At 38.9% G+C, this 15,630-nt stretch overlaps 1 protein-coding gene across 3 annotated transcripts in view; it reads left to right on the top strand.

The window, feature by feature from the left end:
- Positions 1-15,630, top strand: part of LOC113406218 (protein Shroom2-like) — a 188,484-nt gene that overhangs the window by 116,995 nt on the left and 55,859 nt on the right. For all 3 annotated transcript variants that reach the window (XM_026649543.1, XM_026649546.1, XM_026649550.1), the window contains exon 3: positions 14,120-14,251. In XM_026649543.1, the coding sequence (XP_026505328.1) occupies positions 14,120-14,251 (132 nt within the window). The remainder of the gene's footprint in view (positions 1-14,119; positions 14,252-15,630) is intronic.

Here is a 15,630-nt window from a genome sequence, read left to right on the forward strand (position 1 = left end):
GTTTGAAAGGTCAGTAACAAGCCACGTGTTAGCTAGAGCGGCTCACAAAAATGAGAGACTCAAAAAGGGCCCATTTTAAATTAATTTAATCTCATAAAATGCCTAGCAAATTTACTTTAAAATGTTCAAGTATTCTTCATACAAAATAGACATTCAGTCCCTGCTTTGAGTGAAAAACTGAAACCCAACCTTAGTTGTGGAGATGCTAACGAGCAGCTCCATAATAATAATTTGAATGTCTAAAATACCTTCCATCTGAGTGTTTCAGCATGGTTTTCAATTTGTTAATTTAGCATTAAAATACTCCTTTGTTGTAGGTAAGTAGCATAGCTGTCAGAAAAAAGGTAAAGATTTTCACAAACATAGACCAATTTTTTGCAAAATATTTTTTTTACTATAAATAATAAAAATGTGAAATGTTTTGATAAACTCTAGTAAGAGTAATATTCCCTCTGGAAAGATGAATCCCTACCCCAGATTTTGTTATAATGGATGCTTGAATAGGGTCTGCTTTAGTTAGGTTACAAAACCATTTCATTTATTCTCTTTCTTCAGATGGTCACAACTTTCCCAAACCTTTTGACTTTTGGGATGAAATTGTCTCTGTTTGATCTCTGCTGAAGGCTTGTGGTGGTATTTGGATATTTTGGGTGTGGTGAAAGTAAGAGGATAGATATTCTCATGGTGAGTGCTATGGAAAATGTAAAACAGAGAGGAAATCCTTTCCGCTGTTCTTGAATTTGGTGAGGTTGAAAAAAGTAGCTTTTCAGTTTTAAAAGGCAAGTTTTTAGCAATCAAGTGTTAGGGCAACATTAAAGTTGAGATCAAACTCTCAGAACTCAGGAGAATCCCAGAAATTAGAGTTGTTCTGACATTATCTCTGTTTTCTGCTCTACTTTGTCTTGTTCAATATGAACAAATTATTTTTTTCCTATTCATGTGTATGCCATAAAATGTACAGACTGCACAATATTATCAGGTTAATGTCAGTTAGCCTTAACTTCAGAAATTTCCTAACTTTTGAGTCTTTTATCTCCCCCTTACCACTGAACTAATTCTAATTTTTTTGATTAATTGGAAGTAAAAATATGCATAGCTTTTATAGGTGAGTTTTGGTTTTCCTTGCTGTTGCTTTCTCCTGAAACTCCTAGCTGTCTCTTTCCAGCTGCCACAGTTAGCTTCTGTTTGTCTCTGGTGTGTATGTATGCATGCATGCTCCTTGGAGCTCTGTTTTTTTGCCTTTGGCTAATCTATCTGTTACTAGACAAGTGGGTGTAGACGGCAGGGCTCAGCAGTCTGAGTCCGAGAGTAGTTTTCTTCTAGAGCAGGTAGTAATTTGTTTTCCTCCATAGCTTATGCCATTGTAAAGAAATATGTAGTATGAAATATTTCCAAAAAATAAAAAGGGAGGGGCAGTGATTCTCATAGGAGTAGTTATGCTTTAATAAATGGATGGGTTTTGTACTATCACTGACAGAGAGAAACCAGGATTGAGAAACAAAAGCCCAGATATGAACTGGCTGTCACTCGTGTGTGCCAATCCCTGAATACCCTGTTTCCCCGAAAGTAAGACATCCCCCGAAAATAAGACCTACTTCCAGTTTTGCCTCTCGCTGTAATATAAGGCATCCCCCCGAAAATAAGACCTCCCCGATAATAAGGCCACCCCGGAATATAAGGCCCCGAAGCTCCAGGAAAAATAAGACCTCCCCTGAAAATAAGACCTAGCACATCTTTGGGAGCAAAAATTAATATAAGACACTGTCTTATTTTCGGGGAAACAGGGTATTTACTTTGGAAAATAGTAGCATGTAGTTAGCAGTCTAGTTCAATACTAGAAATGTTCCACAGTAAAGTTAATGCTAATTAAGAGCTTCGCCTCATAAAATTGACTTTCTCTCTCTCTAACTCAGTCTGTTACAGGTGTTTTTCAATTAAAATCCTGTCCATTCTTTACTTACAAAGCCACAGCAGCATTATTTTCATCCATTCTTTACAGGGGAGGTAATACTAGAATAAGAGTTTTCTGAAAGACCTAAATTCCATTTAACTGAACAGAGAATCAGTATTTTTCCCTATGGCAGTCAACAGAGACATGAATTTTAATATAGGAGACCAACTATATCATGTATGTAAATTTGTAGGCAACCATAATTCATAAAGGTACTGCACAGAAATATTTAGGAATGCTGACATTTAGCTTACCATCATGAAGCTTCTAAGATAATGCCTTGCCACGAACAAGGGCATTTCACCGCTCTCTCTCTCTCTCTCTCTCTCTCTGACCTATAGTTTCAGACTATCTACAGACTCAGGCAGATGAAAGCGCCTTGCTTTACCTTTTGTTCTCATTTTTAAGGTTGTTTTCACAGCCATAAAGGCTCAAGAATTAAATCTTTTTTTTTTTTTTGGTAAGCAAAACACTTAAAGCACAACAACAGCACAGCTGTGCCTCTGCAACTGCGCCACTATAGTGCTTCAATGTAGACACTGCCTACGGCAACAGGAGGGATTCTCCCCGGCACGTAGGTAATCCACTTCCCCAAGCGGTGGTAGCTAGGTTGACTGAGGAATTCTTCCATTGACCTAGAGCTGTCTATACCAGGGTTAGGTTGGTATAGCTACGTCTCTTAGTGGTGTGGATTTTTCACACCCTGAGAGACGTAGCTCTACCAAAGTAAATTCCTAGTGTAGATCAGGCCTTAGAATCTGGAGCACAAGATGGAAGCTTCCTAAAAGAAGTGCCAGTTCACTGAATCACTGCCCAATTCCACCCCTGTCAAAAAGTGAAGGTGCAGTCCCCCCACCAATGAATTTAAAATCTAAAGCCCTGATATTGGGATGAGTTTCACCCAGACACTCCCCCGTGCTTGCCCAGAGCCCCTTTAAAGTCCAGGAGGGTTTTACCCACACAGAGCTGATAGCAAGAAAAGGCATAAGTTTAATGTCTGTATTGAAAATAATCATTTACAAGATTCCTTTTCGAAGAGGGATTTTAAAGGACGTGTGAGTGGAGGCATAGTAGATAGGGTCAGGAAGGGAGAGGTAGACATAGATAGGCGTCTGCCTGAAAGAAGTCATGGAAGTTGGCATGAAAAAAGGACTTGCAGGCCTTGTCTACACTTGCGGTGGCACGTGAGTTACATGGAGCTACATGCAGCGGTGAAAGGTAGTCTGTGTCCTCAGTGGGGTACGTAGCTTCCTGTGGCAGTGAAAGGCTCTGGCAGGGCTGAGACAGCAAGGTGTACTACACTGCAGAAATAGCAGTGTAAACGTGGGAGTCAATGCTTGGGCATGTAGAGAGCCATCTAGGGTATATATCCTAGGGTTATGGCATGTCTTTATTCACCTAAGTGGTGCTTCACTGTCCACACTGATATTTGTACCTTTGCTAGCTGGGCATGCAGTGTCTGTACTTTACGTGTCTCTGCAAGTGTATATCTACTCACAGAAGGCATGTAAATGCATTCAGTGTGGGCCGAGTGAAGAGAGCATTTAGGGATGCAGAAGGAGACAAGAACAGAGGTTGCCTGGGGTTACACTGTAGAGACTTGAAAGGGAGAACAGAGACTTTAAATATGATTTGTGATGCTGTAGAAACAATGAAGAGATTGTATGGTGAGAGATGATCAAAACTGTGCTGAGCAGATTGTAGGAGAGGCACAGTAATGACGGGAAGACCAGACACAGGTGGTTGCAGTAGCTGAGGTACAAAACTAGAAAAAGTTTTTTACGGTGGGAATGGAGAGCAGTGGGCATATTTGGGATATATTGGGGAGGAGAAAGCAGCAGCATATGGAGTTATGGGGTAGGACTGGTTGAAACATCCCTATTAATTTCAGTGAAATGTTATGAAGAAAGTGACATTTTTGTTCCCTTCAAAATGTATTGTGGAAATTTTTGACGAGAAAATTCAAAATGAAACAAAAAAGACCTCTTTCACAATGAAAACTTTCACTGTGGTTTTAGGAGATTTTTTTTTTCTTTTTTCTTTGTTTGTTTGTTTATTTCTTTGTTTCAAACCCTCCCCCCTTTTACTGTTTTTTCGTTAGAAAAGGATGAGGAGAAGTAAAAAAGGGAGAGAAAACGGGAGAATTTTCATCTTCCTCCACACATGCACTTTCTTTCCCTTTTAATACTTTTTTTCTCCTTTTTCCACAGAAGAGAGGAGAAGTAGTAGGGGAGGGCTAACAAAACACTGAAAATCAAAAAACTTTTTTCTTTAGATGACAAAAACAAAAGCTTTGTTTCAAAAATTGAAAAATGATGATCAGATGAGATATTTTACACAAAAATGTTGGATTTGGTTAAAAAGCCATCTTTTGTCAAAAGCTTTTTGTGTGGAAAAAAAAAATTAACCAGTTCTAGTTGTGTGCCTCTGGGACAGGGATGAGGGTGAGGTTGTTTATGCAAATGGTGAGTGGTGAAGGAACAGTTTTGGAGGAAAGTTGGAGGACATCTCTGTTCTCCAAGCTAAGTTCCTTGTCAATAAATACATCTCTTCTTACCAAGAAAACCAAAGCTAAAAGTCCCATCTCTGAGGTCGAGTGCGGGAATAAGTGAGTTGGTAATTATTTACTCTAGATTTATTTGTGCACTTGTAATTGTATTATATGGGCTCATCTACCATTGTGTTTTCATGCACTGAGCACAAGAGGCTGATGAACTGTGAAAATGAAAAGGCAAATGTTTATAAGGATCCTTTTTTGGGGGAAGGGGGGGATATACAGGCTTATAAAACATTCCAGCAGAGAATGAGTTTTTGTGTGTTTGCCAGGATGGTTATTTTTGACAAATGAGTACATTCTGAGAGGAGAGAACACCCATCTATCTGTATGAAATTATCTGTTGGGAGTTTACATGGGGATAGGAAATGCAATGTTAACTTTTCTATCATCCTAAATTTATGAAATCTTATGTCTGCTTCGTAAAATGAAAATAGTGGGTTATATTTAGGTACTCTAAACATGTATAGTGGCCCTAATTCAGGAAAGCATTTAAGCACATGATTAAGTCTGTCTCTGTTTGGGACAACACTTAAACTTCTTTAAGCACATACTTAATTCCAATTGACTTCAGCACTTAAAACAGGGCTAAACTCCACTTTACAATTTGTAGCTTTCCTTGAGTACCCTTGGTGGACCCACTAGTGCAGTTACAACCCGGTGGCTGGCCATCAGTTGTTGAAACCAAGGAAAAATCCTGATGTAGACAGGGTTCAAGATAGTCCATCATGCACAGGTAGGACCTTCTGCAGAACTACAACAAATTCCGAGCTGTGACAAGAATTTTAAAAGAGCTGGTTGAGGAGCTTGCTGGACCATTTATGTTGAGTTTCAGTAACATCAGAGAAGTTCCAGAAGACTGGAAGAAAGTTAATGTTGTGCCAATATTTAAAAACTGTAAACAGGATGGCCTGGGTAATTATAGGCCTGTTAGTCTGATACTGATCCTAGGCAAGATAGTGGAGCAACTGATATGGGACTCAATAAAGCGTAACAGGAGGATAATTAATGCCAGTCAAATTGGATTTATGGAAAATGGATACTGTCAAACTAACTTGATGTCTTTTTTTTATGAGATTACAAGATTGGTTGATAAAGTTAATAATGTTGGTGTAATATGCTTAGACTTCTCTAAGATGTTAACTTGATACCACATCACATTTTGAATAAAAAAACTAGAAAGATATAAATTAACATAGCACACATTAAGTGGATTAAAAGTTGGCTAACTGATAGGTCTCAAACAGTAACTGTAAATGTGGAATCATGATCGAGCAGGTGTGTTTCTAGTGGGGTCCTGCAGGGATTAGTTCCTAGCCTAACACTATTTCACATTTTTATCAATGACCTGTAAGAAAACATAAAATCATCACTGTTAAAGTTTGTAGATGACACAAAAGTTGGTGGAGTAGTAAATAATGAAGAGAACAGGTCACTAGTACAGAACGCTGGATCGGCGAGTAGTGATCGATCTATCGGGGATCAATTTATCACGTCTAGTGTAGACGCGATAAATCGATCCCCGATCGCTCTGTCGTCGACTCCTGTACTCCACCGCGGCGAGAGGCGGAAGCAGAGTCGACGGGGGAGCGGCGGCAGTCAACCCCGCGCCATAAGTCAACCTAAGATACGTCGACTTCAGCTACGCTATTCTCGTAGCTGAAGTTGCGTATCTTAGGTCGATCCCTACCCCTCCATCGCCCCCACCCAGTGTAGACCAGGCCTAAGTTCAGTAGTTTCTAACACTTCAAATATAGAGGCTCTCCTGTTAATACTGAAAGGAACTGACACAGATAACTTCCAGAATTCTAGAATAGTTTCTGACACTCTAAACTCAGTGGTTTTCAAATTTGAGGTTCAAAATTTTCTGCAGAACCTAAGCTTATTTAAAGATGTTTCTAGCCATTCTGCTTGCAAAGATAAACCTAATTACCACAGCTATTTTAATTCAGAAACTTACTGAATATATAACAGTGGTGGGCAACCTGCAGCCCATCAGAGTAATCTGATTGCGGGCCACAAGACATTTTGCTGATGTTGACCGTCTGCAGGCATGGCCCCCCACAGCTCCCAGTGTCCACGGTTCGCGGTCAGCGTCAGCAAAATGTCTCATGGCCTGCAATCAGATTACCCTGATGGGCCACAGGTTGCCCACCACTGATATATAACATTGAAGAACGTGCAGTTCTTTATGGCCTGAAACCAGTGCTAATGGAATCCAACTGAAGTCTTTTTCATGTATTTACAATGGCTCTGGATCAGGCCTGATATTTTAAATAGCAATGTATACATGATACTTACTGATAGATTTATCTAACCATAGACATCTATATTAAATATTATATTAACATTCAAATGTAGTGAATGCCAACACCTGTGCGGCCATATATGGCATAATGAACTTTTATTTTAAACAACAAATTGTTATTTATTATAGATTTTCATGAGGGAAATGTGGTGAAATGAGGCATATAGAATTCCGAGACATATGGTCATGTGAGGGAAAAGATGAGCTTTTTAGGGTGGCAGATGGCATGAGTGACCTGGTATTGATGTCATGATTGCGGGAGGAAAGGTTAAGAGTCTGCATTAGAAACATACATTGAGCAGGGGCAGTTTGGAATAGGGATGTAAAATATTAAACAGTTAACTGCATTAGGCTTACTGTTAACCCACCCTAACCATTAACCCCCAGCCCCAGGCCAACTGGAGCAGCCCCAGCCCCGCCAGCTGGCCAGAGCAGCCCCAGCCCCTCTCCCTTTAATCAGTTAACCAGTTAAATGATATCATTTTAATCGTTTATGGTTAACTTTTTAATCAATATTTACATTCCTAGTTTGGAAAGGTAAAGAATATCACTGTTGGTTATATTTTGCAGAGGGATAATAGCAGTCAGTCATATTCTCCCTGTATAAGAATTGTGTTTTCTCTCTCTGATTGTACATGATATAATTCCATTGTGCTGGCTTTACTGGGACTGTCACACAGGCAAGTATGTGCTACAATGGTGAATAATGTGACCCTTTGAAAGCACACACTTTAGAATATGTTATTGGTGTCTAAAAGCCAGCAGAGGGAGGAATTTCACTTCAAAAGCTGCTGGAGAGCTCTGCCTTGTAACAAAACTGAAAAGAGGGATTATTTGCCTTGATAAAAAAAAAGAAATTAAGTATCATGAAAAGTGATCTTAATAGTATTAATGTCCCCTAATTATTTCTTTATATGTATTTGTAGATGGTTACAATGACAGCTTTTTTGTAGTCTGGGTGAATTTAGTACTTTAAACTTCTCCTCCTATGTCAAGTTTCTCATTCCTTCTTCTAAGGTGATTAAACTGGGTCTCTTGGGTTTTGGGGTGGGGGTTTGTTTTGTTTTTGTTTTTAATTTCAGATTTTCTTTTATAATACTGTGTGGTTCCCTCCCCACACACTCCATGAGTTCTTGAAAATGTCTGAACCATTTTTCCTTAGACTTTTCTTAGAAAACAAACACACACCAAAATAATTAGTTTATCGACTGACAAGCGTGACAAATTTCAGTCAAAATTATTAAAGTTTGACAACATTATAAGCAGCCGAAGAAGACCTTTCACAGTGCAAATGCTTGTGCAGCCTTAGCTAAAGATATCTTTATGCACTCTACTTGTAACTGATACAGGAATTGCACCTCTTTCTAAAATAAAAATAAATACATAAATTAAAAACTGAACAGAGTGTAACTTTTCAGAGAATAGAGATACAGATATTCCCAACTTTCCTTCCCAACTCCATCCAGTTTACTACTTCTGTGTGAAATCTCCTTTCAAGTGGTAGGATTTTTAAGTTAAAACCCCATAGTAACTGAATACTCTATCAAACTTTTTTAGTTCATAAACTTATTCCTGTGCTAGGTCAAGCTATGCTGATTCAGTATGGCCAATGTGAGTATGTCAGCACCAGCACTGGAGAAAGGAAACAGTTTGACTGGAGATCTGAACAGTAACTAAATGATTAACTTGGAAAACTTGTCTTTCATTGCTTGACTGACATTTTTAGAAACATTGCATAGCCTGTTTTAGATAACTGATTCTTTTTTTAAACTGACAGATTTGCAACTTCACTTGAGTGTTACATAGTAAGCATGAGTCAGCAGACAGGCATTAGTTCCTTTGTTGGTTCACACAAGAAGTAGAATAAGGTATTAACATAAATCCTGGTAGTGGCCTTTTAGTTTGGCATAATAGATACAGCAATTTCCTACAGTATCCTTAAAATACTTTATTGTATTACATTTATGTGTTATTGTGGGTTGGGATTGTATGTAACTTCTATAGCAAGGCGATATGACAGATGTAAGATCTGGGAATTCAAAAGCCTGTGTTGAAAATGTGCCAGACAAGTATGGACTTTTGGGACAATAAGTGGATTTCTTGGAAAATCCCTAGGCAGAGTTTAATGCACATTCCCTAACTCTGGTTATGCAGAAGCCCAGCCTTTTGAAGCTTAGCACTGAGGAGATGGTCATTGTTTGCTGATTCCCTGTTACAGAACACAAAGATCAAAGCCCCAAGCACTATAAAAAACTGGCTGGTCTGCCCAGTCTTGTTTCTGGATCTAAAGCAAATGAAGTGTGGGGAAAACTTATTTGTAGATTTTGAAGGACTAAAATCTAAGAGAACCCTAGGTTGGAATTGGGGTGACCTCTGGTAAGCTTTTTAGTATGCATATAGGTTCTTTTATTGTTTTAATACGTTTTCTCTGTAATACCTTTACCGTAAGAATAAATCTGCTTGCTTAAAAGGAGTTGTATGGTAATTTATAACTAGGTTTGGAAGGATTAGATTTTTATTGGTGTATGTTGATGTAACCATACAAACACAAACTGAAGGAAAAATATTTTCATCAATAATAATAGAAATGTACAGATAGGCAAAGTAAGAAAAATGCTGCTTAAGAACATATTAGAGTTTGATTTAGGATTAAGGATATTTACTTCGGATATTTTGACATGTGAAATTGACAAGCTGTGTTTTAATGGTTATAAAGCTTTAATTTTTTGACTCTCAATGTCTACATTAATAATTATTGTCTGATCCAGCCTGTTGTCTGACCCCCCACACCTATAAGTTTGCACAACTGTGAAAATTTAAATAATTAAAAATTGAAAAAAATGCTTAAAAAGAAGCATTGATATTATCAGTTGACAAAAACAATCAAATTCTGCCAAGCCTGTTTATAATTGTGGACAATACACTGGTCATAACCCTCAGAGAGAAACCAAAGCACAGATTCTGGCCTTTCTAGGTGGTCTGGTTTGCTGGGCATTTCACAGTGTAAGGCAGAGAGTTGTGCACCCTTAAAATCCCCAGTCAGGAGGCAGACAGGCATTTGTCTCTGCCCAAGAGTGGTGATGTCTGGAAGCCGGAACCCTAAAGTGGGTGCCTTTGGTGGACCACAGAGGGAGTTGTGCTAGCTAGTACTAAATTTTTTCTTTGTTTGGGACTCTAAATGTGAAAAGGTGTCTTGCTGAATTTACAACTTGGTATTCTGTGGAAGTGAGCAAAGGGGCAGAACTTAGTTTGGAATAACTTTTTTCAAAAAAATTTTTGTTTTTGTTTTCCCTATTCCCTGTTTAATTGAATGTCACCTGACTTAATATAGAATATATCCAAACTGTATGGCACTAATTTGGATCTGATTGATAATAGTACTTTACACTGGTGTAATTCCATTGATTTCTTTGCATTTACTCTTATTAGCTCTGGTCAGAGCTGACTCAACCCCCTTAATTTTAATGGACTCACTAATACAACATGTACATCTAGACAAGAACAAATCGAAATTATCTAAACTCTAAATTGGGAAGTTTAGTCTGAATTCAGACTAATCTGAAATTACAATTTGGATTCAGTAGCCAGATATTGTGGAGATTTTTACTGGTGATGTTTACAAGTAAACCTGCTGGTCCAATTTAGCTAATAATTTTGGTTCTTGGTCTAGGGAATATCTGTTTCTACTGGTATCAGATTTTCAGCAGCAGTGTTTTCTTGGCAACTATCTGAACACTAGTTCTGAATTTCTAAGCTCAGAGCTTTTGAGATTCAAGATGTCTGCCATTCTAATGTCTATGTCCATATTACAACTTCCGTGGTGTTGAAAAGGCAGATTCTGCTCTGAAAGTCGAGTGGAAGAGTTTATTTAAGTGCAATTCTGTTTTACACATATGTAATTTGAGACTTCTTTCTAATGAAGTAAAAATGTTCATAGCACATGGGGAAATGCCCCCTCCATCCCCAATGGAATATAAAGTGCTGTTAGGAAGAGACTCAAGGAAATGCTTTTATTAATGCTTCCATTAACTCCGGAGAGGTTTCCTGGATTGTAGATTTAGGTGCTCTCATTCTGTCACTCAGAGTTATACAGCCGTATTGTACTAGCTGGTGTGTTTCCAACAGCTTTAGTTGACTGCAAAATTTTCCATCTTTTTAATGTGATTTTTAATATCTTCCTTTTTCTTTCCAGTTCTTTCACCTATTTGCACTTAGAGTTTTACAATTAATTTCATATTACGTTTTGTCTTATTTATAGAGACCTTTTTGGAATATAGGAAGTGGTAAAGATAAGACAACTGAACAGGGAAAGATATAACAATGAAGAAGTGTTGGTATTTGGCTACTTGTAGTATATTGATTCCTAGTCATGCTTTTTGTGAAAGCATACAATAAGCCTGTGCTGATTCTATCCCAAAAAATAACCCATTATAATGCACTTAGTCTGTTTTATTCATATGGTGATTCACTTAATTCCAAGTCCATGGCTAAAAAAATATTTTGCAAAACACATGTATGCACACCAATAAAAGATGTGAAACAAAAGCCTAAAGTTCTCCTCCACTCAGTTTGCCTCATATCCCAACTCAGTCCAGTCTGTTCCTCTCCTTGCGTGGCTGCTCAGGAAGATGAAAGTGATGGTGGATATTGTAGCACAGAAAATGCCATCTGAAAATGATGTTCATGTGGCCAGGAGCTATCTTACGAAGATCCTGAGAAGTTCCATGAGGTATAGTACTGGTTTTACAAAGTGCATCATTCCCATTCCTTCTCCTTTGCAGAATCTCTCATTCCTTTTGCCAAACCTAGAGGAAACCAGTGTGAAAGTCCTCTCCTCCCACTTCCATTTCCTCATACACCAAATGTTACCTGTGATGTGGTAGTTTTCTAGTCTTGTAGTTCACTTGTCATATGTGTTAAAAAGTTCATTTTCTCGTAATATAGAGACTTTAACTTCTTTGTTGCACTGATGGCAGAACTGAAGCACTAAAGATGTCATGAATTTACCTAAAAGACAACTGTAGTTTACTGCTCCAATATCAACAGCACTGAAATAAACTGAGGAAATAAACTCTTGGCGGCTGCTGCTAAATAAAAAACTCCTCCTCCCTCCCTCCCTCAACTCTTCCCCCTCCCTCCCAGCGCCTCCTGCATGCCGGGGAACAACTGTTTCCCAGTGTGCAGGAGGTGCTGGGAGGGAGGGTGAGGAGCGGGGACAGGATGGGCTCGGGGGAGGGGGTGGAATCATGTCTGGGGCTGCTGGCCCTGCTGATCAACCTCTTCCCCTCCCTCTCAGCGTGTCCTGCATGCTGGGGAACAGCTGTTCAGCAGCGTGCAGGAGGCGCTGGGAGGAAGAGGGAGGAGCGGGGATGGGGCGCACTTAAGGGAGGAGGTGGAAAGAGGAGGGGCAAGGGTGGAACGGGCGGGAAGAGGTGGGGTGGGGGTGGGGCCTTGGGGGAAGGGGTAGAGTGGGGACGGGGCCTGAGGCTGAGTGGGGGGCTTGGGGTCCATGAAAAATTGTAAATCAAAATGGGGGTCCTCGGGTTGCTAAAGTTTGAGAACTGCTGCTCTAGGAGAATGCCTGATATGTCCTGAGGCGCGCTGCACAAGGCTGAGCTGCTGCTCCTGGGATGAAGACCTTGAGTCCCACTCCTGGAGCTTGTGTGCAATGACAGTGTGATAGCTCCACTTAACTTACTTTCTTCACGTTGCTTCTGAGACAGAGAGCAGTGAAACTACCTGGCATCATGGAAAGAGAATAGACTAGAATGAATTTGCTTCTGTTCATTGCAGCAAATCAAATGCACCAAAAACATAAACAAAAGCCTACTGAAGTGCCTAGGATTTCTGGTAATCTTATAGGAGCCCCTGTTGTACTCCGTGGCCCCAGGACCTCTCAGTAAAACTACAGCTGCCTTGTGGAAATACTTTATGTACTGTATGTGGAGAATATGGGAAGGCAGTTAACAGGAACCTGGCACAACCTTCCATGTTGTCTGTTGCTACAAAGAGTCTCAAAAAAGGGATTTTTCTGCACTGGGGGAGAGAGGCCGAGTTAAATATTTAGCTTAGTTTGTTTTAAATCTAGTGACTATTTTATAATCCAGTTAAAAGAAAGAGGGTGAATAAGGGAAGGAAAAGATGTCTGTCTGTTAAAGGATCGGACTCAGGAGTTCTGGGTTCTGGCTGCAGCTCTGTGATCTTGGATACGTTACTTATGCTTGCTAGGGAACATTGTCCAAAGTCCCGTTGACTTTCAATGAGGCTTAGGCTTCAAAGTGCCTAAGCCATTTTTGAAAAAGGTATATTGGCTCCTGAGTCACCTAAAGTACTTTTGAAAATTTTATCCAATAATATTTACCTACTTAAGACTTAATTAATAATAATTTGCACTTCCATTCAAGGACTTTACTACTACTACTATTATCATTATTATCATTAAATAATTGTCAAGCTACAGTGGGGTGAAAGCATTAAGGTTGAGAACGGTTTCACAGGATGATTCTAGAAGACCAAAATCTAGAGACTTACTATTTGGATTGGTAAATAGGGGGTCTCTGGAATTATTTAGGTGAAAAGTTTTGGACTAAAGTTATGCATCTGAACCAATATTTAGGCCCCTGCATAAATTATCTGACTTTCAAAGGGGCAGAACACCCACAGTTCCCATTGATTTCTATGGGAACTGCTGGTCTTTAGCATATTTGAAAGGTAGGTGATTTTACTTAGGTGCTAACTTTAGATACACAGCTTTAACCTTTAATTTATTTTGGATGCTCTGAGTCATTTGAATGCTAGAGCAGAACTGGGTTTGTGTTAGAAGTCAGGCCTCTGTCACCCTTACAAACTGGGATAGAATAAAAATATTTATGGCTTTGTCCTTCCTCCAGTCCTTAATCTCTCTCCTCCCCAGCCCTTCCCACATACACACCTACACAACAAACTTTACAAAATCTTATTCAAGAGTCGCCATGTTATAAAATGAGACATAAAGCTCACTGGTCCTTTGAATAGTGAAAGTTCCGAATAAATTCTAGGTACTTATTTACCTGTCTTAAAAATACAACCACAAACCTTGCATTGAATTAATGTTTCATTGTCTGTGTGTCAAGTGTTTTGAAGGCAAGTTGGCATCTTTTCAAAACTGGCTTGTCGAGCATTACATAGCACATTGTAATTTAAACTTATTTTGCATCTGTTTTGTCTCTCTCAAGTTAATTAGATTTGGTGCCCAATGTTTTTCACTGCATGTCACCTTATTAGGAGATCTGTATTAAAAGTATGTGCTCTAACTCTTTCATTTCAGAAGAAATGATCTAGCCTGCAGGCCCCACTCCTGGCATGCAACCAAATTCACAGAGAATCAGCCTGAGGCAGCCACGTCACAGCTCTCCTCAACCAATGTCTGCACTTCCTGGCACTCCCGGTATCATGCAAGGTGAGTTTCTGTTTAAGCTGCACGTATCAAGCTCCCACGGTAAGAGAACAATAATGTGCCTCATATTGTTCATGATTTTAAACCGTGAACATGAAATCTTTTGATTTCATTTATATTGTAATCTGTTTTTAAAATGTGAAGATAATATTGAGAATGCCCAATATATCAACAAGTGGGTGAAGAGCTGCTAATATTAATTTAGTTCAGGAATATATTTCATTATGTACGTATGTAAATAAAAGGCAGCTGAAAGGTGTTTTTTTCTTGCTGTGCATTTCTTTTCAACATCCACTTTTTAGTGTCATAAATCTTTGTAAGGGCAGGTGGAAGGGTATACTAAATGCATTAATATCTTCAGTACAATGGAAAAATACCAGAGGTATTGTTAGAAAGCAAGATTCTTTGAAAAGGAATATAAACTCTCTCTTAGGGGAGGCAGAGCATTTTTGTTTTAGACATTAAGATATTGACTGTTTCATTAGTGAAATTACTTCCCATAATCTGATCTCCACTCTGGTACATGTTCAGTGTTTGTTTCTAGCAAGAGAGAGGTCAATGACTGTCTCTTTCTATAGTTAAAATACTTACATTTGTTAGGTCTCATTCAACCCTGTAATGGAAATCCTGGCATCTTTGTTTTGGTCGTGAAACTTTTCATTTTTTAGTAGAGCATGATAGGATCTGATTACAAGACCTTATTAATTTCCTCCTTATAAATTACACTCTTTTAGCAACAAACCTCATGAAAATGTTATTTTCCTCTCAATTTAACTCCAATTTGGAGCATAGTTATGCTAGGAATTAGGGGAAATCACTCTGGGATACATTCCTAAGTTATAAAGCTGTCTTGGGATTCTGTACTTTATTGCTGTAGATTCTCCATCATAGCTTTCTTTTCTTAATACTTTGTGGTACAACCCGCCCCACCCCCTTACTTTAGGATTTCGTTTTATGAAGCTGTAACTAATTAGATCTTTTAAAAAGTTCCCTGCTATTTTTTAAAAAATAGTTTGCATTCAGCCCGTAAAGAGTAATACAAATACTAATTTTTATTTAAAGAAAATCCCGCACATTTTGATCCTCCCCCCACATCTTTACATTGTAACATTTTATTGCTAGAGGGGCTTTTATACGTTCTATTTCTCAACCTCTTGATAATGCTTCCTCTCAGCTTACCTGGCACTGTACTGTGTATTTAAATAGTACATGGGCGGCATTCCACTTACATTGCTGAACAGAGCAGCAGACCACATGCAGCCAGACAAATATCCAGAAATTCTTACAGCTATACTTCTGAGTTGTGATGTTAGTTGTATAGCACTTTAGACTAGTTGTATAGCACTTTAGACTAGAAGTCATTACTATGTATTTTGACAGAG

The sequence above is a fragment of the Terrapene carolina genome, unplaced genomic scaffold, assembly GCF_002925995.2.
Source record: "Terrapene carolina triunguis isolate 2854851 unplaced genomic scaffold, T_m_triunguis-2.0 Scaffold23, whole genome shotgun sequence".
NCBI lineage: Eukaryota > Metazoa > Chordata > Testudines > Emydidae > Terrapene > Terrapene triunguis.